The following is a 26495-nucleotide window of genomic DNA, read 5'->3' as shown; positions in this document are numbered from 1 at the left end:
AATTTTCGTTTCCAATCCGAGTTTTTCCCATTCGGGATTCGAACTCGTGTTTTGATAAATCTGCCCCTAACTGTAGAAATCAGTAATTTACGGTTTGGTAATTTTTGAATACAAAGAAATATGTACTCATATTGACGTTTTTAGAAAGTGCAGCTTTTTTTTTGGAGGGTTCTATATGCCACATCTTAGTGTAATCCAATGCATAATGGCTATGAACCTACTTGGAAGACTAATAGATTTCACAAAGAAATTATGTCATTAATCATGTTTACATAACAAACTTCAGGAATTTACATATGCTATAATCTTTAGGGTAATGGCAAATGCAGTGTGCAGGATTTCTTGATTGTGAGGAAGTGACAAAATGCTTGAAAATACTGTGCACAGACTACAAAAGCAATCACAATGACGTTGCCAGAGAGACAGACCACTCTGTCAGTACCCTACAAGGGCGTATGTCACAGATAGTAAGCAAGCAAAACAAACACTTTGTATTTATTAGATAATTAAACCCTAAAAACAAATACATATGCTGCATTTATAAACTCAATGTACTGCACTAGCCTAAAGTTTCAGAATCTCTATAACAGTAATGAATCAGACCTGGGGACTGAGGGTTACCAACACTCACATTCTCAGTGTGCTTCTGAAAATAAGGTTTAAATGTAATAGAAGCTAATACAGACTTCATTGGGTGTGAATCAGAATGAATTACTAATCAGCATTTTATTGTGACATTTATAATCCTTATTTACAGTACATTCCTAGATAACTGGTAGCAAAACACAGCATCAGAAAAAAAGATGGGGAGCTACTGTGGTAAATCTGAATTCACAGATCTTGAGTGCTGTAGTCACCTGTGCAGCATTTCTAGACTACTTCATTCTTAAGTTTTTTGTTCTTGTTTAACCAAAATAGAAAGTAAAACATGGCTGGCATTTAAAGTGTTAACCTGTTGGGAATGTCAATTTCCACTTGAGCATCATAGGCAGTAGCATGGCATGCTGCCATGGTTTATGGGTCTCAAGGAGGACTGCTTTAAATGTATGGTTAACCTATACTTTTGTGATAGTATACCAGAAACAGTTAATTTTAAAGTGGACCTGTCACCCAGACATGAAAATCTGTATAATAAAAGTCATGTTCAAATTAAACATGAAACCCAAATTCATTTTTATATTAACACATCCAAACCCATTATAAAGGCATTTAAAAATCACAGATGTCAATTATAGATTGCTTGCCCCGCCTCTATGCCTTAGGCATAGAGGCGGGGCAGACAATAACTTTAGCTTTCCATTCAGCACTTCCTAGATGTCACTGCACATCTCACTTTTCCCCTCCCTCCCCCTCATATAATTGTGTAGCCAGTGCATGGGCATCTGGTCCCCCATTCTGGCACATAAACAAGATTTTGGCATGATACAAAGCTTGTCTTAAAGGAACAGTAACACCAAAAAATGAAAGTGTATAAAAGTAACTAAAATGTAATGTGCTGCTGCCCTGCACTGGTAAAAGTTGTGTGTTTACTTCAAAAAGTCTACTATAATTTATATAAATAAGCTGCTGTGTAGCCATGGGGGCAGCCATTCAAGCTGGAGAAAAGGCACAGGCACATAGCAGATAACAGATAAGCTCTGTAGAATACAATAGTGTTTTATCTGTTATCTGCTATGTAACCTGTGCCTTTTCTCCAGCTTGAATGGCTGCCCCCATGGCTACATAGCAGCTTATTATATAAATTATAGTAGTGTTACTGTAGCAAACACACCAGTTTTACCAGTGCATTATATTTTTATTACTTTAAAGCGCTTTTATTTTTTGGTGTTACTGTTCCTTTAATAACAGTGCCCACAAAATGGTGCCTGCCTGCTTGCTTTGATTGAGTAATTCCAAGACGGAAGGAAACAAGATTTATATTATTTATATAGAGTAAGTAAAGTTTATTTTGCTCAACTAACAATATAGAAAATAATTTGGACTTATTTCTTAGGGTGACAGGTCCGCTTTAAGTTTCATTTTATTTTTTTATATTTTTTCTAAAAGTAAGATTTTTAAAATTAGCTGGTCTTATTTATTGCCTTCATGTACATTAGCACTTTAATTTAGGTGACTGACCGTATACACTTAAAATGTAATACATTTTTAGAGGTAGTGGGGAGGTTAAGGAGTATAGCGCATAGGGATGAAGGTACAGGTGTTACTGAGAAATGTATCAAACTATAGCTATTTAGAAAGTCAGTAATCTGGTTTACTGAGCTGCTACAGGAAAACTTTTAAGGCCCCTATGACCAGAAAAATGATTCCCCACAGGAGGTGTAATCTAATAGAGCCTGCACTCCGGTTGGGGGAGCAATAGTTTTCTTTTAAAAAAACAGCCCCTGCTGGCGCTAGGCCACCCGCACTGGAGGAGACTAGATTAGACAAAACTCCATATGGAATGGAGGGGAATTCATATAATAAAACTCTACTGTTTTAAGCCTTAACTATTTAACATCATTTTTCTTCACAAGTAAGCTTCAGTCAACATCTGTATATGAACTGCAGATAGCATTCTGGCTGCAATAAACAAACTAGGATTGTTTACCTATGTGCCATTTACTGGATGTATGCTGACTACATCCAAGTCCACTGAATTACAGTAAATATTTGCAGCTGTTCTTTATTTTTTGACTCAATCTACCCATACATGGACATCTGACTGAGTGTTCAGTTTATAGTCATGTCTGTTGTTCCAAAAAGACTCACTGGATACCCTTGTTTTATTTTTAAATTGAATGCCCTCAGTTTCAACACTCACTGGTCAGTTTCAAAGTCTTTGGAAGAAACATCAGCAAAAGAACAGTGGAGGGACAAGGGCCCGGACCAGGGGTAGGCGAAAAAAAAAGTGCCTCCCCACCCCCACAGAGTTGCGCTCTAGGCACATGCTTCTTCTGCATACCCCTAGTGTGAAAATAATTAAGAAATATAAATGCCTATAGACTTTAAAGGGGTGGTTCACCTTCAACATAATTTTAGTATGTTAGAGAATGTACAATTCCTTGCAACTTGCCATTGGGCTTTATTATTTATTTGTTATAGTTTTTTTAATTATTTGCTGCCTTCTTCGTTTACATGTATGCAGCTATCACATTGGGGTCACTGTCCCCACTAGCCAAAAACTATTGCTCTTTGAGGCTAAATTTTTGTTTTTACTGTTACTTTTTATTCCTTTTTTTCTGTTTAGTCCCTTTTCAATTAATATTCCAATCTCGCACTCATGTCACTGGCTGGTTGCTAAGGTAAATAAGACCCTAGCAAGCAGATAGCTGCTAAAAATCAAAATGGGGGAGCTGTTAGACAAAAAGCTAAATAACTGAAAAATTACAAAGAATAATAAACAAAACAAATAAGAAAACCAATTGCAAATTGTCTCAGAATATCAATGCCCACATCATACTAAGCGTACATTTTAAGATGAACAACCCCTTTAATGTATTTGGCAGTTTTGCAACATAAAAGCAACAAATACACCAGGGTCACATTTTAACATTAGCATAATTGTACTTAGTTAGAAGTTTAATAAAACTGAAAATAGACATAACATATGCAGGGACACAAGGCCAAAATCAGGAACCTGCCCTGAAAATTAAGGACTGTGAACAGCTACGCATGGGTGCCAGAAACTGTATATTTTTTTTGTCACACTTAAAGCATTCCTTTTCTAGTTTATTTAAATTTTTACTTTAAGATCCGTAACAACCAAAGTTGACACCTAACAAGTGCTGGAGTCAGGAACGCAGGTTGTCCATCATTGATGCTACAAGCGGCAACAGCAGGAAAGCCACTCAAGGTGCCCAAACACTCTGTGCTATAATTAAACACAAACCCAGTTTCAGTGACGTGGCACTGATTTTTATGATCCCCAGCAAAAGAAAGCATACTCTATGAAACATTTATCTTTTCTATGATTAGTGTTCAATTTTTATCCGTCTGCTTTCCTCCTGTGTTGTTTATTCCCACCCATGTGCATGTGAAACAATCTATGTGTTTCCCAGTATCTGAATTACAACACAGATTTGCACCTGGGCAGTAACCCATAGCAACCAGTGAGCTAGCTACTTTCAGTCAACTGCAGGTAACAGTGAAAAGCAGACATTTTATTGGTTCTCATGAGATACTAACCAAGTGCAAATTTGCCCAATAAACCTTACTGTGGCCCCCAAAAATTTAATGACACTGCTTAGGTGTTGCAGTGTTATGAAACTTTTGTGGGCCACAGTAAGGTTTATTGGGCAAATTTGCACTTGGTTAGTATCTCATGGGAACCAATTAAATGTTTGCTTTTCACTGTACTACATACCAAAACAATCTATGTATCTCCCAGTATCTGAATTACAACACTGGACAGATTTGCACCTGGGCAGTAACCCATAGCAACCAGTGGCCCCCCAAAATTTAATGACACTGCAACACCTAAGCATTTTATGACAGACACAGTGGTGGCCTCTTAAAGGAGAAGGAAAGGCTAGTAAAGAGTTAATCTCAAGCTGCAGGCATACCTTCAGTTCTCTCAATAGTGCCCTTAAGTCTCCCCATATTTCACCTGTTCAGAAGATCTGAAGCCAAACACGGAGAAAAAACGCTGAGCTGGGAAGAGAAGATTCCCATAATGCAACACTCCTTTCCAGACTCTACGACTTGGGACTGTAGGCGGCGCATGTGCATTGCTCATTTTCAGAGACAGAAGAGAAGCAGGCGCGCTCCCCTCTTCTCCCCTCCCCTTCACTGGCCCCTGTTACACGGAGGAAGCAGCAGCCGAAGAACTACAGACGAGCGCTGCAAGTAGCGGCGGGGGAAGGGGGGGTGACAGAGCAGAGCAGAGTGACAGAACAGTACGAGGCTGGCACAGGGTGGGAAGGCGACTGACTGGACAGTAGAACCGAGCGGGGGAAATCCAAGATGGCCGCTGTGTCAGACTGCAAATACTGTAAAGTTCAAAGGCAATTTTGGGGAGAAGTTTGCATTATTTTAAAAAATAAAGGTGGCGATTTGCTATGGGAAAACATGTTTTATTTTCAAAATGCATCAGTAAATAGAGCTTTTCAAGCAAAGTCCTGCATTCAAATCTGTTTTTCAAAAACACAAACAGATTTTGTTATATTTAAATTTGAAATTTTATATGGGGCTAGCCATATTCTTCCTTTCCCAGGGTGCTACAGTCATATGACCTGTCCTTTGATCAACTCCAGTCACACTTGACTGCTGTGCTGCAAGTGAGAGTGATATTGCCCCCCTCCTTTTTCCCCCACCTAGCAGCAGAGCAGCAAAACAATAGAAAGGTAGCAAGATGCAGCTCCCAGTAGATATCAGAATAACACTCAGTAGAAAAAATCCAAGTCTGGTTTGGGACTCCTCCAGTTACATGGGAGTAGGACAAACAGTAGGTTATCTGAAAGCAGTTCTAATGTGTAGCGCTGGCTCCTTCTGAAAGCTCAGAATCAGGCACAATATTACAAGTAAAAGACAAATATATTTCTTGGTTCAAGAATAAAAGTTTAAATGATAGAATAAATTACTTGCTATGTAAACAGTGTCATTTAGAAACAAAAAGTACACCATAAGAATCACGACATAATCCATTTAAAGGAAAACTATACCCCCACAATGAATACTTAACCAACAGATAAGTCACTTAACATAATATAAACTAATAAAGAATCTCGCCAAACTGGAATATATAAATCCTTTCCCTTGAGCCACCATTTAGTGATGGGCTGTGTGCCCCCTCAGGGATCACATGAAATAATGTAACTGTAACAGGAAGTGTGGAAGCAAAAGACAGAGCTCTGTCTATTCATTGGCTGATGTGGCCTAGCATGTGTGTGTGTCTTGGCTTGTTTGTGCGCACTGTGAATCCTATGATCCCAGGAGGCGCCCTTAATTTTTAAAATGGCAATTATCTATTTAGGATTACCCAATGGCACTTACTACTAAAAAAGTATATTTTTAGGAAAACAGTTTATTTAAATGAAGCAGGGTTTTACACATGAGCTTGTTTATGCAATATATTCAGGGCTGGATTTCCAAACTGGCCGCATGCACGGTAAGCCAAACTTGCATACGGAGCAGTGGGGAGAAGTCCCCATTGCTCCGTATGGGAACAAAAATTTTAAGATTTTGGTGCGGCGGGGCAGCATGTCGCCCCCAGGTTTCTGCTGCCCTAGGCCCAGGCCTTTGTGGCCTCTCCACAAATCCGGGCCTGAATATATTTTATAGAGACCTACATTGTTTGGGGGTATAGTTTTCCTTTAAGTATTCCATACTGCAAGCTTAGCTTTCCCTCCTCTTCAGGTTGCCATAACTTATATCCTATAGGGAGTGATGTCACAGACTCAACTCGCAAGACTATGACAGGCTAGCAAAAAAATATATAAAAAAATAGGGATATTAAGAGGCTTTCTGGGACTGGGGACAAAAATCAGGACTGTTGGAAAGTATACAATTATAGCATTTGTTTGAAGGATGTGGAGACTATAAAGTTGTTGCTGTTGGGTCATTGGTTTGCAACTTTAGTTCCCATAATTTTCCAGAGGAAGGTGCAGGGTCGGACTGGGCCCAGACCCGACCCTTGCCGGCACTCCCTCTGCACCCCCCCGGTCCAACCCTGGGAAAAACCAAACTGTAAGAATCTGTATTAATCAGTCATTGCATTAAAGGAGACATATCCTATAAAAATTATGAATGTACCAGTGAATTATACTCCTCTAGATATAGAAGGATTGTGCTTTAAAAAGTTGTGTTTCTGACTGATTTATTGAGAAATTCCACAAAAACCCCACTAGTCCCGCCCATCTGTTCCACTTCCTGCTGGCTGAATTCTCTGGATGAGCTGGGGAGCCGGCGGCCCTCCGTACACTGCACTGTAGGATAGGAACCAATCAGCAGCTAGGCTGACCTGATAGGGAACTGAAGCCTGTCTTTGCTTGTGTGAGTGCAGGGCTGTGATTGGCTCTCCCCCTCCTACTGTGCTTCTGGCAGGGACCGTTAGGACACGCCCACTCTTCATTTCACACTGGATACGATCTATAGGGAGCTCCAATAAAGGGGCCATTTTTACAGAAAGGATTAATTTTTAGCCCAAAGGGAAACCAGCACCGTATATTATTCATAATTGCCTACAAAATTAGCATTTTTCCCATTTATCCAATATGTCTCCTTTAACCTTTAAATGGCCAGAGGGAAAGGCAGTCCTTCTAGCCATGACTCCCCAGTGATTTCCTCCAATGGGGGGTTGGGGGCTTCCTTTTCTGTTTTAAAGGATGACTCAAGTCGGAAGGTTGCCCTTATTAACCCACACTATAACAAATATTTAAATAGCACTGATTATATTTACTATTACGATTTATATAGTTTGTTATGGCCATTTGTCGCAAATGTCTAATTTCTGGAAAAATGTGTAGTAGTTTAATTATCAGATTTATAAATGTACATCCCATGCTCCAATAATAGAAATGTGACAGTAATGCTGGCAATTAGTATAGCATTTCCATAATTCTCCAGACAAATGACACTTATTAAAATATCGAATAGGAACATGTAAGTAAAATTGGATTGACTCACAAAATTAATTTTCCCCAATTGTTGGGCCTGTGGGTCAAAACTGGGTAACTCCTGACAAAATCTGAGGGGGGGGGGGGGCACGGAAACGCCGCTAAATTGGCTTCTGGTACCCCGGTATAAATATCAGCTATAGGGAACAGAAAACAGGATTTATTAATATTGCGAGCTGAGGGTGTAACGGCAGTTGACATAGCTGGAAACCACCACAAAAAAAACATTTTTTTATGTCCCCTGACAAGAGTTAAAATTGCAAGCGAAGGAAAAATTGCTATGCCCAGGCGCCCGCGGCCTGCATTTTTTACCACAGACTAACGCCCGCTTCCAGAGTCTAAGTACTCCGCCTTTGCTTGTCTCTGCGCTTATATACATGTGGTCGTGACGTCACAATCTCGCGAGATGAGATTTGGAACGTCTGGATTAGCTGTCCGGAAGGAGCCAAGGAGTTGGACCTTAACGGCGTTGCGGGTTGATTAAACGGTGATCCGGTGCTGCGGGCAGTGTTAGGATAATCGGGACTGTCCCACGAAAAGCGGGACAATTGGGCGGTAAGTAATTTAACTCTGTAGTAAAATGTAGCGGGGAAATAGGTGTGACTGCTGTAACTTAGGGCGTATGGCTGTACCTTGTGAGAACGCAAATCGCTTGGTGACATGCAGTGCAGAAAAAAAAGTGCAGACACTGTATTGGCAAGATTCAAACTGAAATAGAACTGGTGGGTTGTACTGGCACAAGTGCTGCCCCTTCAAGATAATATAGAGATTTATTTTTACACAAAGAACAGTCAGGGCAAAGCAGATAGACATGTGCACTGTGTCCCGATTCAACTTAGGGCTGTCACTTGTCAGTATAAAATAGGCATGACACATTGAGCTGCTGCATAACATACTGAAGAATACAGCTGTCATCGTGAGTTGTCACAGCCAAACAGGAATACAAAGCTGGACTGTGAGACAAAATGTTATACTAATGTCATGCTGACAGACTTCACTTTAGAATGCTGCTAATAATTTAAAATGTCTTTACTGTTTCATTTAAAAGTGATAAATCTATTTTTTTGTACACATTTAAATGTGACTTATTCTGCACTTTACCTAAAATGGGTCCCTGCTTTGTATTTGGGTGGGTCTTGTGATCACCCCCTGAAAACAGTAACATTTTCTCCTACCATATGAAATGTCCTTTAAATGGGGTATGCGATAGTTTGGGGCTTAAAATTTGGGACTTTTAAAAAGAAGGGTTGAGAAACACTTGGACTACACTGACCCACAATGCACAGACATTACAGTAAAATTAACTACTCAATCACAATACAGTCCTGATGCTATGCTAAATACTACTGACAAAGCACTGCCTCAGAATTGTAGGTGGTAAAGGCATTATACACTGTTTTGTAATACACTGCATCATGGTCAAATCTTAAATCATCAGCTTGTATTATGTTGTAAAACCGCTGTTCCATTGTATGCAAAAATGTTTGTTGGTGACACTTTGTAAAAAAGAAAGTACAAATATTTCTGGGTGGTGATGTTGTGCTGTGCTGGAAGTAATAAAGTAATTTTTTAGTGGTTCCATAGATACTACAGATAAATGCCTACTATCACTTTCATTTGTTCCCTTACTAGCCATTAAGGAAAGTAATAGAGTAACCTAAAGAGAGGTATATAATGAGTGCATGTAAGTAACACCCTTACGTTTTGAAAGGTGTGTTTAAGCTTTTTAAACACATAATGCAACAGTTGCTTTTTTGTTTACTGTTTGTTGTAATTGGAAGATATTTTTGGCTTAAAAAAAAACAACCCAAAAACAAACAAACAAAGGGTACTCCACCCCACAATTGGAAAGTCATGTGTCTGCTACGATAATGCTGCCAAGTGTTGTATGTGACTTTGTTGTATGTATTTTATTAATTCAGCTTCTTATACTTGCTTTCCAAATAAACCTTAATTGCTGCTGCAGAATATGATGCTTTATAACCTCAATATCGGAAGCATTCCAAATTTTAGATATCATTTTTATGTGTTTGCCTATAGGTCACCGTGAATTAATGCAGCTTCACAAAAGAAGGTTCATTCACATGCAATGTTACAACCTACTGAATTTTAACAAACTCAGTAGGTTATATATCCTATTATTTGCTACTTTATAAACAGTTGATTAGTGTGTTTGGTGTATGCATCTTGATAGTCTATATGATATATGGTAATACCCTGCCAAGGTCCCAGGGGGCAGTAAATCATCCTTTTGTACTGGTTTTATGTATGCTTGCCAATGCGTCATTGTGGTTTAGTGCATTTTGGCAAAGAAAGGCCCATAATCATCCCTCAGCACATGCTGTGGTTTTAGATTGTAGCATGGTTTTCATAGACTTAACTCCAATGTATTTTCTCCTAAAAGACTTCTACATAGAATAATCTCAATATTCCTAAATATTGTTTAAGGACCTGAATTCGTGGAGTACGCAGCAGTAATAACTACAAAAAAAAAGTCGCCATCAAGGTTTATACCCATGTTTCTAACATACTTTACATTTTGGTGATTGTCTTGCAGAAACTATTCCAATTCTTAACCACTACTATCATTTTACAGAGTAACACTGATATTTTGATTGCTGTAGTAGTTTAGTTTTAAACATTGCTATGTATTTTAAACATCAAAATTTGATGTTTACATAAGTATTCAATCCTTGGGTTGCTGAATCCATGTCAAATTCATTGAGCTAATGAGGACACAGTTGCCTTTAAGTTCATTAAAATAACTGCTGCAGATTCTGGATATAACCCAGAATTTAGGCTGATGCCACAAGAGGCATAGGGCTGATATTTTCGCCAAGCGTTTTTCCGCTTGCCGAAAATATCAGCCCTACAGGAATTGCCAGCTTTTGTATGTTACATTTTTAAGTAGCCCAAACATGGGGCACAAGAAGCCCTCAAACAACCTGTTTTTACATCATTGTGTATCACCTGCAAGTGCTTGTTCCAATAAATGTAAATTTGGTTTGTTTCATATGCTTGCTGCTGTGAGTTTGGGTTATTTAAAAACACTCCAGATGCAATCGTCCTATAGAACATGCCAAGCTAGATATAACAACATGCAAGTGTTTGTTCGGCTATTCTTGTTGGCATTACTAATTACATTATTAGGAAGTAAATGCTACATCAAACCACTGGCACTGCCTTGAAAAGGTTATCCCTCTAAACTGTACAAACAAGAATAGGGCTTTGGAGACAAGGCACAGTAAATAGTTCAGATCAGTAGCTGATCAGTAGCCTTACACAGGCCAACCAAGGTAAACTCCCTGGCCTAGCGGACAATGACTGTACAAGGGGTCACAGTATGGCCACCTTTTTGTTGTTTGTTAGCTTGTTAAAAAAGCTAAAAATAAATAAATTGCATATTACTTCCTACTGCATCTGCCAATGAACCATGAACTGTGCATCATGGGGTATCGGTAGATGAAAATTTCAAACCTGCAAGATTCCTGAACCAGCAGGTATTCATAGTTAACAGATAAAAGCCGCCCACCATACATGTAATTATAATTGTAAAAAGTAATATTATTGGTACATGTATGGCTAGCCTTAAAAATTGCCTTTATGGAATGGGTAGCTGAAAAGAAGTAATTACTCAAAATTAAACTATGTGACATCAGGCAGAAAGAATAAGACCAAGACAAATCTTTTGCCAATATTGAGATAATATCAGTGCTACCCCAAACCCTTAAAAAGATAAGTAAAAAAAACACATACACTGTCAGCTAAGTATAGTGGAATCATCATGCTGTAAGGCTGCTTTTTCATAAGCAGGTACTTGCAATCGTGTTAAAGGTGAAGAAAGGTAAAAACTAAGTAAGCTTTATCAGAAAGGTCTATGTAAATACAGCCATAAGCACTCACAGAAACGCTGTACTGACTTCTCTGTCAAAAGATTTGCTGTGTCTGTAATTCATGTGCCAGAGACACGCAGCTCTCTCCTCTCTCCCTTCTCCTGCTCCCCCCTTCCTCAAGAATGCGAACAACTCACTCCCCCCCCCTTAGGAATGTGGATCTGAGCCAATCAGCAGAAAGCTGACTCATAGTCTTGCAAACTGAGCATGTACACTTGGTCTCAGTGCAGGAGTGAGGCATTATGGGAACTTTCTTTACCCAGCTCAGCGTTTTTTCTTCCTGTTTGGCTTCTGATTATCTGAACAGGTGAAATTTTGTAGAGACTTAAGGGCACTATTGAGAGAAATGAAGGTATGCCTGCAGCTTGAGATTAACTCTTAGCCTTTCCTTCTCCTTTAAACGTGAATAAAGCACGAATTGTGCTTAACCTGTTTCTGTCTGGTAAAATCTGAATTTTGGGTAAAAGGTCATCTTTACCAACCAAAATGTAACACTGAAGAAGCTCAAGAACAAAAAAGGCAAAGACACGTGGCATTTAATAGCTGCAACTTTTTAAAAAGTCACATTGACTAATCGGTGTGCAACTTGTATATTTTCCTATCACAGACAAGTCGCTGCAATTAATCACCACAACCGACACAAGATTACACAAGTCATTCATATCTGCCATGAATGTTTGGCCAAAATAATTTCTGCTTAATGTGCAGAGGTGGTATGGGATCCCTTATCCGGAAACCCGTTATCCAGAAAGCTCTGAATTACAGGAAGGCCATCTCCCATAGACTTCATTATAAGCAAATGATTCTAATTTTTAAAAGTTATTTCTTTTTCTCTATAATTATAAAACAGAACCTTGTACTCGATCCCAACTAAGATATAATTAATCCATATTGGAGGCAAAACAAGCCTGTTGGATTTATTCAATATTTGAATGATTTTTAGCTGACTTAAGTTATGGAGATCCAAATTACGGAAAGATCCCTTATCCGGAAAACCCCAGGTCCCGAGCATTCTGGATAACAATTCCCATACCTGTACTTTGAAAAGTGAAGGCTTGGTAAAAAAAACTTTTTAAAAAAACACTGCAATTCAGTTCAAAAGTCACCTGTGTTTACCAGTCAGACCTATTTACATTTTCTTTGATTTCTGCTTACCTATAATTTAATTTTTCTAGACATGCTTTCCGAGCAACCCTTGGTTTTTGGCAGAAGTGTGCACAGCGATAGCATAGTTTCCATTCAGATAAATGGAAAGTGGCTGTCTGTGGACACAGCGCAGTGAATATGTTAGCTCTAGTATTTAATGTATTAATAGCATTCATTTATATAATGCTGACACACGGAACTTTATAGCGATTGTTCATTATTTACTTAAGTAGTGGTCCCTGCACATATTCGAGAATAGCAAACGAAAATAATTTGATGCAAAGTTTCTTTGGCCACTCGCGTGTTTTTGTGCCAAAATCCGCTGCCCTGCCAGATGCAGGCACAGGGCAAGGCTGATGCCAGCTTAATGGATGATTTTCAGCCTGCTTTTGTCTGCAGGTCAAGGCCTCATCTGGCATTAGTCTAAAATAAAATGTTATGTTCTCTCTCAGGTTTAAGTTGTGTATTAAATACTTTATACTGACGATTTCCAAAGTTTTGGGGCTGGCTTTATGGGGTGGTAATGATATTACTTCCTCTACTGCAGCATTAACACTGTATGAACTTACATTTGTACCCCCACCTTGCTAGGCTGTCTGTTTAAGACGTGTGGCCCAAATAATCTATGATGGAAACTACTAGAACAATATATGCTCTTTTTTTTTTTTTTGCAGGGCCTTCACTACTTTTTGTATCAGTTGTTTTTGCAAGTAACTCTGCTCAATGTATACACCTGTTATTGTACAGTGCTGTGGAATATGTTTGCACATTTTAAACATGTTATAATATACAAATGTAGATGGTGTAGAGATGTGTAGAATTATTAATTTGTAGCCCGGCAGTGCTCCTGTTTTTTCATTTCACATTGTCAAGCATCAATATTTTGTTTGTATCAAGTAATTAGAATGCACAATATTGTGAAAAATGGTGGTGGTAAGGTTTGCTTGTTACTGGAACCAGAAACTCTAGCTCTGGTTTGTTTCACTACCTTAGAAACCATGCAATGCACCCAAAGTGTTGCGTTCTGTAGCTTGCATGGAATAGCCCAGCTGTGTTCCGAATGCAAATACTTTGTAAGCGCTAAGTGGTGTGATTTTGCACTAGCACTTGTGTCTAGGTCTTTGATAACTTTAACCCTAAAGGTTTGTTCCATTGTTCCCATTTGGATTTTGGATGGCATAGGCAGTGGGGCCATCCTGGGACAGGTTCTTTTTTTATGGTGGTAGAGGAGGACTGGTGGGAAGGCATATGTATCACTTAGTCACCTGAGGTTCCTTTCCAATGCATATGTCTTCAACGGTTCACGTTGTTGCTGGTGGGGAGGTATTTTGGAGAGATTAGTAACCTGGTAGTAGAGATTTATTGTGGGCAACATATCTCCCTTTGGGACATTAGCCTTACGACTATGGGTTGTACAGCTCTTAGAGCCCAGTGCTGTCCAACTTCTTCAGTACTGAGGGCTGGAATTTTTCTGGCCTGCATGGAGGAGGGCCGATAATGGAAGCCAATTTTTACTACTCCCCTTTTTTAAACTGCACCCACTTCAAACCACACCCATTATATTATGACACACCTTTAAATCCCTATTCCTCCTTCTCCCCTGTGGATAGGACAGAAACCCCCAGCATATAATTAAACACCTTGGGGCCATATAATGGCTATTTTCAAATGCTAACAAACTTCCAGAACAAACCCCTGCCAGGTTCACCTACCATGGGCAGCATAGGGCAGAGTATGGCACACACAGGCAGCACAGAGCAGGCAGAGTATGGCACACACAGGCAGCTCAGGGCAGGCAGAGTATGGCGCGCACACAGGCAGCACAGGGCAGGCAGAGTATGGCACACACAGGCAGCACAGGACAGGCAGAGTATGGCACACACATGCAGCATAGGGCAGGCAGAGTATGGCACACACAGGCAGCATAGGGCAGGCAGAGTATGGCACACACAGGCAGCATAGGGCAGGCAGAGCATGGCACACACAGGGTGGTTACAGACCTTTCTTACTCGTGAGCCACAGTCAAATGTAAAAAGAGCAACACTAGCATCATAAAAGTTTATGGAGCTGCCAAATAAGGGCTAAGATTGGGTTATTAAGTTGCCTCACTGCACACTATCACCTCACAGGAAGCTTTAATTGGTAGTAAATCTTGTTTTTATTTAACCCAAACTTGCCAGGAATTCAAAAATAACTACCTGCTGAGAGCAACATCCAAGGGGTTGGTGCGCAACATGTTGCTCACAAGCCACTGGTTGGGGATCACGGCACTGTGGGGAGTTCTTTCTCGTCCCATGTCATTTGCAAGAGATGTTTATCCTATTACCAAGCTTAAAGCAATTTATTAGCTCCACCTAGGTCATGTCCAGCACCAGTTGCATTGTATACCAAAGTATTTCCACTGGTGGGTGGCATGACCTGGCCTCAAAGTGTCTCTGTGAAAAACTGCAACTACTATGCAACATATCCTCTTCTCCTGCCACTCACTTCTTCCACTGTTGGTGTTCACCCCTGCCCCCTTCATGATGCTCTTTATTTTTATGTTATCCTATTTTATTGAATTTTCTACTGCCATTACTCCTTACCCCCTATTCATAGCACCTCTCTAGTAAAGTTTAATTTAGGTTTAGGATAATGTGAATCCTGCTGTATAAGTTGATCTTTATTTTTTAACAGCGACTAAAGGATATTGGAAGTCTCCTTGTGGTTCCTTAAACAGTTGGAAAAGCGCTTAGTGTGTGGCATTGTGCAATAATATACTGTAGTCTGTAAAAATTATAAATAAATAAATAAGTATTAATGGTGAATATGTTATAGCAAAAACTAACCTTCTTAAACTGTATCTTTTTTATAGGTTTCTTGCTGAATTTTGATTTAATCAATACAGAAACTTGAATTGGAGTCAGAAATGGGGACTCCTGGATCTGGAAGAAAACGCACCCAAATTAAGGACAGGTTTTCTGCTGAAGATGAAGCTTTAAGTCATATTGCTAGAGAGGTTAGAATGCATTTTTTATTTTTAACAACAACAATTCTGTTATTGATTTTATGTTTACTTCTACCATATACTATAAATATACAAACTTTCACTCTTTTTAATTAGATTGTATATTTATTTTCATTCAACATTACTTGTTTAACTTTAATGTAACTGGAAGAAATCATTCCAAATAAGATATATTAGTCTGTAAGGCAAAGTACATGCCAGAGTGCCATATACTTTTTAGTGGATTACACACATTTTCTCCAGCATCCTTTTGGTAATAGTCTTTCCCTTTTTATCCAATGAAACCAATACAGAAACTGAGTGCAGTTCTATGCACTGGACATGTGCGTTTCTTTATAATCATCAGGTTGTTGTACTTCCTGACTTGTAGAATCTGCATCATAACATAACCATAAATATTTTATTTATTAATAAGTGACTTATCAAAGAATATAACATTTGTATATGCATATCAAGATGTATTGATTGGACACCATTTTGTGATTCTCATCTAATCCACTGATATCCTGACAGGAAAAAAAATATAGAAACCATATGCAAAGAGTAATACTCCTCTGTCCAATCATTGACTAATGGTATTTAGCATATATGCATGTCTTTGGCTTATGTTAGGCACTGGGCTCACACACAAACCAAAGGGGCGGACATAATGTTAAAAATGCCTTTTTTTTTTTTTTGTAGAAAACAGTGTTTTACATATGGGCTACTTTATGTTATATATTTTTATAGAGATTTGCAATGTTTAAAGGTAAAGTTTTCCTTTAGCCGTTCCAACGTGCAATCCAATATCAAATAGGGTAAGAAAAAAATCAAAAATCGCGACAGCAGCAGAATGAAATCAAAAAGTAATACATTTTTTAGGACATATATCCTGACACGTTTTGTGCCTGATAGGCTGAAGGTCCTCTACAAAGTTTTTATAGGGTGTGTGACCAATCACAAGATAAAATACAACAACCAATACAAATAGATCTAAAAAGTTTAGCAAGTGAAAAAGCACAGTGAACAAGTGTTTTTTTTGTATTGGTTGTTGTTTTTTATCTTGTGAGTGGTCACACACCCTATAAAAACTTTCTAGAGGGGATGTGACCATCAGCCCATGAGTAAGTGCTCTTTTTTAATCTTATTCTGCTGCTGTTGTCCTTTTCTTGAAGGCAGCTTACACACTTACTGCCCCTTTTTTTTGTTTGCAAGGTTATTTATTGATGGCTGCTTCCAGTCACAATTGCCTTTAGGAACTATATGACTATGAAATCCAACCCAAAAAATATAGCTCTTACTTATGTTCTATAGGCAGAGGCAAGACTCGCCGCCAAAAGAGCAGCTCGAGCAGAAGCTAGAGATATTCGCATGCGAGAGCTGGAACGGCAACAGAAAGAGGTAATCTCCATTTTTTTTTTTTATCAAGCACATGTATAGTGTACTCTGAAGTGATTTATTTCATATTGAAGATTTTGTTGTGCCTTACAGAAATTCAAAACTGTTCAAACTAAAAACTAAAAGTGATTTACTTTCATTATGACATGCCCTTTTACTTTCTTCATGAAATGTTTGCCAGTCTTGCGACATTTACCTAGCGTTAGACTTTGGAATGCACCAGCCACTCTTAATATGGCAGAGGTGGACAGACTTAACTTTACTTTTCAAATGTGTGGTCTGCTTTTTGCTTTTAGTGAAGTTGTTGTTACATGATCCATAAAAAATAGTACTTTATTGCCTTACACCTAAAGAGTGCATTGTATCGTAAATATGAACAATTCCAGTCTTCCAAGCTATTTTATTTAAAATTTAAATAAGGACAAGTAGTGTACCCAGAAAGTTGATTTTTAAAAAAGATGTAAATCCTACATTTTCCTACAATGTATATAAGTTGGGCACATCTCTGGGCACACCATTTGTACTGCGCATACACCCTTCACCAGCACCACCATATTCTCCTAAAATAGCAACTTTAACCCATTCACACATCTTCAGGGACATTGAAATCTGCAAACAGCATACGTGCACTGTAAAGTCCTTGCAATGAATAATGCAGGCTTACACAGACAAAACTTTCTTTGATGAAAAGTCCTGCTTGGATTGTGCCCTGTAATTGTTAAGCTGAGCTCAGGACAGTAGTTTAGGAGAAAAAACATGTTTCTTCAGCAGTGTGCACAGATAGAGCAGAGTTCCTATGGTAACTAGTAGTGCCATCTCTTATTCTCTATTGGCTGCCAGAGTGGAGGGTGTCCTTGGTAACCTGAGCTGAGAGGAACTGAGCGTGCTCACAAACCAAGAGCCAAAGTCATTTCCTGAGAGAGGGGGCCGAGTAGGTTACAGGAAGAAAATGAATCCCAAGTGATTAAGGGGATGCTGCAGCCTTACTATTAACCTTTGAAAAACAGATGTGGCAATTCACTGATTACATTTTTGTGTAGGGGGTTTACATGTCCTTTAAAGGAGAGGGGAAGGTATAGTCACTGCCAAATGTTAAGCTGGTGCTCCTGTAAGCAGAAAACTTCACCGAGTCAGGGCACTTGCAAGCGAGCGATCATAAACAGTTGTGGTTTGTAGAGCCATGTTATTCCTAGAGGAAGTAGATTTGGGTACCTCCCCCACCCAAATGGCATTATTTATGCTGAATATATCCCCCCTGTTTGTTAGCACCATCACATTTTCCTAAAGGAAATAGCAGATTTCACCCGGTGGCCATTTTTTCTCTGATGCATAATCAGATGCATTTAAATCTGCAAACAGCATACATGCATGAATACCCTTCAGCATACATTTCATCAAGAATGCAGGCTCTCACTTTCTTTGATAAAAGTTCTACTTTGAGCTGAGCTCAGGAGAGGAGGTTTGGAGAAAAAAACTGAAACTGACAGCTAGAGCTAAGTTTCTATGGGAACCAGCAATGCCATCTCTTCCCTGACTGCTAGACTGGAGGGCGTGTTTAGTAATCTAAACACAAATCTAAGTACAAATGAGCATGCCCACAAGCCAGAAGTCAAAGCAAATTCCTGAGGGAGGGGGAAGATGTTGCAGCCTTACTATTAACCTCTGGACAACCAGAGTGGCAGGTATTAAAAGATTTCAAAGAAGCTGTTCACTGATTAAATTTTTGTGTGTGGGGTTTACATGTTCTTTAAGTTAGGTTGTTTGGCACCTGTTTTGCACCTGTTTTGTACCCTCAAGAAGGAGCTACATCTGTTTTGTCACATGTCTGGAGTAAGTCTGGCAAAAGGTAATAAGAATTTCTAGTCTTGAAAGCCAATGTAAACAAAAACTTTTCACGGCAAAAAATAATTCTGTGGTTGTAGAGGAATTGTGGCGCAAAGTTAATGGTTTTACTTGCTATGTTTAATGTAGTTGTAAATTTCCTTGGTAATAATAATATTGTACTAATGCAGCAGATAACTTCCTGAGCTTTCCTATTTTTTATCCTATTTATTCAGTACTCAATGTATGATGGGCACAGACATTTTTTTTAACATATGAATGTTATTCACTTCCATTATATATCTACTTTTTAAGGTGTTGATTTTTATAAAACTACATATAATATATAATGTTCATGTCCATTCGATTGACAGAATAAACTATTCTCCCCTCCAGGAGGAGCGAATAGTTTATTCTGTCAATAGGATGGACAGGGGTTTTGATAAACAATGTACAGTGGGGCTGAATAATACTGAATATTTTTTGATGGTTTTAAAAACGCTTATTGCTCCTTCAATTGACTTTTAAATCTAATAGTAATGTGTATGGTTGTATATTTATCCATGTAGAATTTTCTGTATGTACTCTATTATACCATGTACTTCTGGTCTTCCAGTCTGGTCCAGTCTTAATAATACAATATGTATTACACTACATGTCAAATAATTTAGTTTCATGAAAAGAGGTGCAATAATAACCATAGAGTGACTTCATAGAACGTAGTGATCTGAGGCAGTTGTCTAGATTGTTTGCATTTTCTGTACACTTCTCAAAAATTGCGTGCACACAAGAGAGTTGGTTGAGTTTGTTAACTTTAAAAGATTAAAGGAGAGTATAGCTATACAATTCCTTGCCAGTGATATGATATTCCTAAATGTTGGTGGCAACAAATCAGTAGATCAAAATCAAAGTGTTTATCATGATTCAGCTTGAGATCGAGTTGTTCAGTGACTTAATAGCACTGAACATTTGCAAGCCACACATTTTTTGGGTGATGCCTCTTTTGTTCTTAGATTTGGAAATACAAAGTAAGGTTTTATTATTTGGTTCAGTATTCAGTACACTTCAGTGGAGATTTTAGTATTTGGCTTTATCCAACAATGATGAATTCTTGGAATCTCTAATGTATTTATCGATATTATTATGGTATAGATAGGGTATAGATATTGAAAATGGGATCAGATGAACTGACAGTTCTTTTTCATGATAAAGTCTGTTTATTACATACAGTTCCAGACTCCGTTGCCAAATCGTAAACAAAAAAAAGCAAGTTTCAGAATAATATATCCTGTACCCCTTCTATATGTATTTAAAAATATACTCTATTGAGGAATTCTTTATTAACTGCTATTCAAAGAGAACATCTATTGGTGTATACTGCATAAATTGTGCTGAGCTTTTGCTGTTTATAGAGCATGCCACAGATAAGAAAAGCAGTATGGCTGCTGTTTCTAATATAGTCAAACTAGAATACACAGAATAATTGTTAAATTGGTACTGATAGGTATAGCAATGTTATTTACAATCTGATGTATAGTAGAAAAAACAGAACAAAACATTTTTATTAATAAATGAGGTATTTGTTTTTATTACAATATGTCCTTGTTAGCATCTGTGTTATTCATTCCTTTACTAGCTTTCATGTTTGCTATAAAACACACTGCGGCTGGAATTGGGTCTGCAATCATTTTACTTCTTGCACGCAATTTATCTAAATGCACACTAGTTAAAATACAGTAAACATGATTAGTCATCATGAGTATCATCCTGTATATAAATGCATATTGGCTTGTTTTATTTTAATTTACATTTTCTTGTTCTTTTACTGTGTCCTTTATTATGCATTGTAAAAATTAAGATTTTACTTATAACATACAGTTCACATAAAGTGTATTACACTTCTTTCCTCTTTTGATACCTGTAGTTCCTAGGTATCTCTTAAGGGGTGTGACAGACTGGGAGATTAGTCGCTGGGCGACTATTCTCCCCGCAATGCCATCCCACCAGCTAGAATGTAATCGCCGGTGGGATGGCATATGCAGCGCTGAAATCTCAGAAGTGTCCTGTCAAGGCAACTTCGACGATTTCAGCAAATCGCTGCGCCACGTGTGCCACCTCACTGCCGATTTACATTCTAGCTGGTGGGATGGCATTTCGGAGAGATAAGTATTTGTTATACTGCCTTGAAACTACAGGTAAGATGGCAGCGCAAATATATACAGCTTTTCTGGTCCTTTTAAGGAATAGTTCAGTGTAAAAATGAAACTGGGTAAAATAAAAATGTTGTCAATATAGTTAAGCAAAAATGTAATCTATAAAGGCTTGAGTGAGCAGATACTTTTTATTACTTATCTTACTATACATTCCCTCTCCTATTAATATTACAGTCTTTAATTTACCCCACTGCCTGGTTGTTAAGATAAACAAGACCCTAGCAACCAGCTTTCAGCTACTGAAATTCCAAACTGGAGAACTGCTGAACAAAAGGTTAAATAACTGAATCACAATAAATGAAAACTAGTTACAAGTTGCCTTAAAATATGTGTATACTTCATAAACAAAGTTAATTTAAAGGTGAACAAACCCTTTAATTACATTGAGCCATGGTTGTCAAATGGTTAGAACTTTTAATATGGATGAACTGTACCTTAGATAAAAATATTTGAATGCTTTGCTAGCATTCCTTCTTACCCCTGATGCTTTTCTATCTTTTTTTTTTTTTTTAAGATTTATTGCATTATGCTACATTATAAAGTAGAGACTGCTGGGATTATTTGCTCAGAAGAGCAAGTATATGTGTAATAGTAATAATTGTTATTTATTATAGCTTTTTTTAGAATATTTATTGATTTCTGCCCTCTTGTATGTGTATATACATTTGTATACAATATACAATAAGTTAATGAAATGGGCTTATGTAAACTGAACAGAACTTAAAGGGATACAATATTATTTTTATGGTATACTTTATTTCTAAATTATACTTTACATAGCAAGTAATTCACTCTACACACAATTTTATTCTTGAACCAACAAATGTTTTTTGGGTTTTTTTTTGTAATATTGGTGTGTAGGCAGCCATGTTAGTGCATTGTGCCTGAGTCTGAGCTTTCAGAAGGAGCCAGCACTACACATTAGAACTGCTTTCAGACAACCTATTGTTTCTCCTACTCCCATTAGGGGTCGCAAGCCGGACTTGGATTTCTTACTATTGAGTGCTATTTTGAGGGTTCCGACTCGGCATTTCGAGATTTTTTTTTTCAGCAGAACAATGGGAAGGGAGCAAGATAGCAATCTTGCTCCCTTCCCATTGTTCTGCTGAAAAAAAAATCTGTGTTTTTGAAAACAGATTTCAATGCAGGATTCTGCTGCAGAAGCATTATTAGCTGATTTGTTTTGAAAAAAAAACATGTTTTCCCATGACACTATTCCTTTTGCTTAGTAGCAGAATTTTGTTTGGTTTGACAGGTAGTACTTTTCTTCTTATGCTATACATATACCTTAAAACATGGCAATCTAATCCTCTTGCATTTTTCTAGCTTACACATCGCTATCATGATAAAAAATGGGGACAGATCCAAAAGTGGATGGTATGACCTAAGTCATGCATGATATTTTGCACTGTGAAATCTAACAGTCTGATTTGGTGTGAAGTACTAATAGTCTGGGAGTCTTGTGTAGCACAGAAGCTTCATAAATAGTATGGCACCTAGTATTTTATCTTGCTATTGCAACAGATTGAGACTTATTCTTTTACTTAGTAATTCCTGTAAGGCTAACCTTTTTTTTGAGTGGTTTAATCACTTTGTGTGTATGTGTTTAAGTCAGTTGGCATTTCACTTTACACTGATTTACACTATTTGTACAAAATGCATGTGTGGGCTCTGTGCTGGCTGCAATTGTAAAAGCAAGTAAAGACAGCAGTCTGCAAACCAGACAGGAACATTTTTACCACATCAGCCTTTTTTGCCACTACTTCTTTACCATTATTGCTAGATTGTACACAGTCTACCAGGACTCACTTAATAACATTGCACCAGTGCAGTCCATAGCAACCAATAAGCAATTAGCTGAAGCTAACTGCCAGTTAGTATTAGCTTTGTATATGATTCCCGTTGTCTTTTGTTTAAGGGAGCTGGGGAATATCCCTACAGATAGAAGGGTGGTGAGTACTTCAGGCAAGGAGCATTTAATGTGACCAGTCAGAAACAGGACAGGCAGAAGGGGGTGTAGAGACAGGAACAGGACTAGAGCAGGACAAGGCTAGAGGGGCAAAAGCTAGAGACTGGCCATACAACAGTTCTCAAGCTACCAGAACCTAATGCTTAGGCAAGGAATTGATGTGGGAGGTAAGTTTCAGTAGGGCACAGCTGGATTTATTGGCTGACCAATAAGGCTGCTAGGTTGTTATGGGAAACCCAGGTGCAAATATGAGAATAAGAAACAAGCGCTTGCCAGCTGCTCTCCTGACCCATGAGTTAAGGGGAGCAGCCGGCAGCCAGGAGGTTCCCAGCAGAGCCTTACAAAGACCTTCTTCAAGCCTTTCTTGGATCATTTATAGATGAAATGCATGAAACAGATCTGTGAAACATGTTTTTTGTTAGGATTATTTAAAGTAATTTGCTAATTAATCCTAACCTGCATTCCACCATACAGTTTGTAAAGAGATGAATATGTCAAATTACAAATTTTTCCTCTCAGGAAGATTCTGACCGTGCTAGGCATTCACAGAGGCCCAGTCATCGTCATTCTATGGTTTGTACCAAGCCAGAAATTGTGTGTGTGCGTGTGTGTATTTTCCATTCCTTATTAAGAACTTCTGCTTTATTTTTTATTTAATTTTCTTAGGCTTCTTCAAGTATGACACCCAATCACAGGGTTTGTATCTGTTTAACTTATCTAATTAGGTTAATGTTTTTTTTTGTTTTGTTTTGATAAGTTAAACCACGTGTATTGTACTATAAATCACACTCTGTACATGGCTGTATTTGCTATATAGAAAAAATGTAGCCGACCACTGGATACTTAATGCAAAATGTGTGGCAGGAATTTAATGTGAATGCTTGTGTTGGTGTTCCTCAGGGGTCCTGGCTATTTGGTAGCCCCTGTATGGACTGGCAGCCTATAGGAGGCTCTGTTTGGCAGTACACCTGGGATTTATGCAACTAAAACTTGGCTCAAAGCCAAGACTTCAATAATAAGCACCTTCTTTGAGGCTACTGGGGGGCAACATCCAAAGGGATGGGAGCAACATGTTGCTCGCAAGCCAGTGGTTGGGGATCGCTGCTTTTTAGAATCAAGATGTGTTTTCTTATTATTTATTACTTTTTAGTCCTTTTATATTTTTGTGTGTATATTATTAGTCTTTCAGTTTAAAAGAGGATGAATCACTAAAGCAAACATAATATATTCTAAATTGCAATTTACAGCCTGTATGGGGGGGGGGGGGAAGCACTTTTTCATCGCTTTGAAGATATTTTAAGCATTTTATATAGTTCCTGACTTTAAATCTTTTTTACTCTAAAGAGCTCTTCTGTTGATGTCAGTGGCTTACACAGAGGGAGAGAAAGCACTTCCCGGAAAAGAGATATTGTGGTGTGTAGTCTTCATTTAAGCTTTACATGGATGCATGTTTATTAGCACTTAATATACCTGTGCTAATAAAATAATTTTTACTTAAGTACAATTGGCACTTTTTGCTGATAAATATATTTACCTTTCTTCTTTTAACTATCTTTGGAAAGCAAAGGTAATGCTCCAGATCAGTACAAGTTAGTTTTTAGCAGGGCTGGCAGCTGCCATGTTCCCATTCCTACCCAGACACCACAGCCACTTTTTACTTGGTGTTTTCACAGTACAAAAGTGATTAGAAAGGTTTTGTACTACATATGCTCTAAGGTGTAGACTTCTGGGTAAAAAAGGCAGAATTGCATCTAGCAGTGACATTTCTAGATGATCCAGTTGCATTTGTAGACAGTAGTTTATACAGAGTTATTACATAATAGATATATGAGATCAGTAGTCTGACCATAAATTAAAAAGATTTTTGTTTCTTTTCCACATTCCACTTTCCTTTTAAACCAAAAATGGGGTAGACACTTAACAGAATGATCCATACAGCCAGCCGCGTAAAAAAGGCAGTAAATGCTAGTAAAGTGACACTGTAATCCTTTATTTTACAAAAATGTACCCTCTCAAATGGATCAGAGAGTGCTCCATTTAAAGTATAAAAGGGTCCTTTTTACTGACTCATGATGTTAATCATGCATGGCTTTTAGCCAGTGCTTACTCATAACCATTTATTTCTGGGGGATGATGGATCACAGGGTGTGTCCTGCTTTCAGTTTCCTGCTTTTTAGCTTTTATTTCTGGCTGTTTGGCAGCTGTTAATGAATATACGAATATCCATTCGTATATATACATACATTTTCAGAACAGAGAATAACAGTAGTTGCTTGTCACTTTTTTGTGATTGCCTATACTACCTGTTCAGTTTTACATCAATACAAGACTGGGAAACTTTGCTATACAATTCTTATTACCTAAAAGTTTGGATGTAGTGTTTCCATCTGGCTGATCCTTAAACACAATAATAACAAAAGTAAATAACCACAAAAAAAAGAGATAATAATCTCTTAAAGAGTTACCCTCTATTAAAAGCCACACCTATAGTGATGGTATATGTCTATTCCTTTCCCCTCTATATTAAGCTGTTTTTCTTTGCAATCCCCACATTGTAGGCAAAACTGCTTACTTCATTTAGAAAAGGATAAATGTATGAAATCCAAATCAGTGTATGTTTTTTTCCATATTCATATTAAATCCTTGTTCATGCTTTTGCAAAATCTAACTTTTTTCTTATCTTACTCTCAGTACAATACTTTGAAAGATAGCTCCAGAAGAAATGTGGGTTCCATGTGTAAAGTATTGCATGTGTGTGTGATGTTTTCACAAGGTTATATCTGCACCTGTGTGTTTCTTAAGCCTCTAGATACTTTGTAGCTCTGAAGTTTGTTGGGTTTTTTTTTGTTGTTCCTACCTTGTATAAGCCATTTTTTGTATGAGGCCTAACATTATGGACAATTTATTTTGTCATGGCAGTAAATGATGCTAGTCAGTATGCTTTCAAATGCAATACAAATATTTAAAATCATGCATGCCTGTTTTTTCAGTAATTCATTCTCTGCCAACTATCCATTGTTCTGCTTTGAGAGGAAGAATTCAGTAAAATCCTACAGGACCACTAGTAATACCCCACTGGCATCTTAGCATGGTTAAGGGTTGTTTATTTGCTATATATGTCTAAAATAAAGTGCCAAAAGTAATGTTTTCCACCGGTGCTTGTCAGTTTTTATATGTAGATGGCCAGTATGGCTGTATTCTAACTGTTTTAGGGACAGATTCATATAATATCGGTGGAGCTCATGGATAGGTTGATGCCATGAATATGTAAAGTTTTGTGTTTATCCATAAAGTTGGTTGACCCTTTGCCCTTCATATAATATACCTATTTGCATCTGATGATCCAGGGTACATTCTTTCTAATAAACAACATATGCTTTCTGATACTAATTAAAAAATAAAACTTACATTCTGGGTTTTACTTGCCTTGGTTTACTTAACTTTTGTATATAATAATAATTTGGTATTCTAATATTT

The 26495-nt window shown here is 37.9% G+C and overlaps 1 protein-coding gene across 14 annotated transcripts in view; it reads left to right on the top strand.

Moving 5' to 3' along the window:
* The first annotated feature begins 7971 nt into the window (after positions 1-7971).
* The window catches only part of lrrfip2 (leucine rich repeat (in FLII) interacting protein 2), a 54801-nt gene continuing 36277 nt past the window's right edge, over positions 7972-26495 (top strand). For 3 of the 14 annotated variants that reach the window (XM_012964339.3, XM_012964341.3, XM_012964337.3), the window contains exons 1-8: positions 7972-8147; positions 15486-15629; positions 16932-17018; positions 22376-22426; positions 23538-23591; positions 23685-23714; positions 24363-24431; positions 25710-25742. In XM_012964339.3, coding sequence (XP_012819793.1) covers positions 15540-15629; positions 16932-17018; positions 22376-22426; positions 23538-23591; positions 23685-23714; positions 24363-24431; positions 25710-25742 — 414 coding nt within the window. In that variant the 5' untranslated portion in view covers positions 7972-8147; positions 15486-15539. 14 annotated transcript variants of the gene reach the window in all.

This window comes from Xenopus tropicalis, chromosome 6 (genome assembly GCF_000004195.4).
Source record: "Xenopus tropicalis strain Nigerian chromosome 6, UCB_Xtro_10.0, whole genome shotgun sequence".
NCBI lineage: Eukaryota > Metazoa > Chordata > Amphibia > Anura > Pipidae > Xenopus > Xenopus tropicalis.
This window is presented reverse-complemented; position numbering and strand designations above follow the sequence as displayed.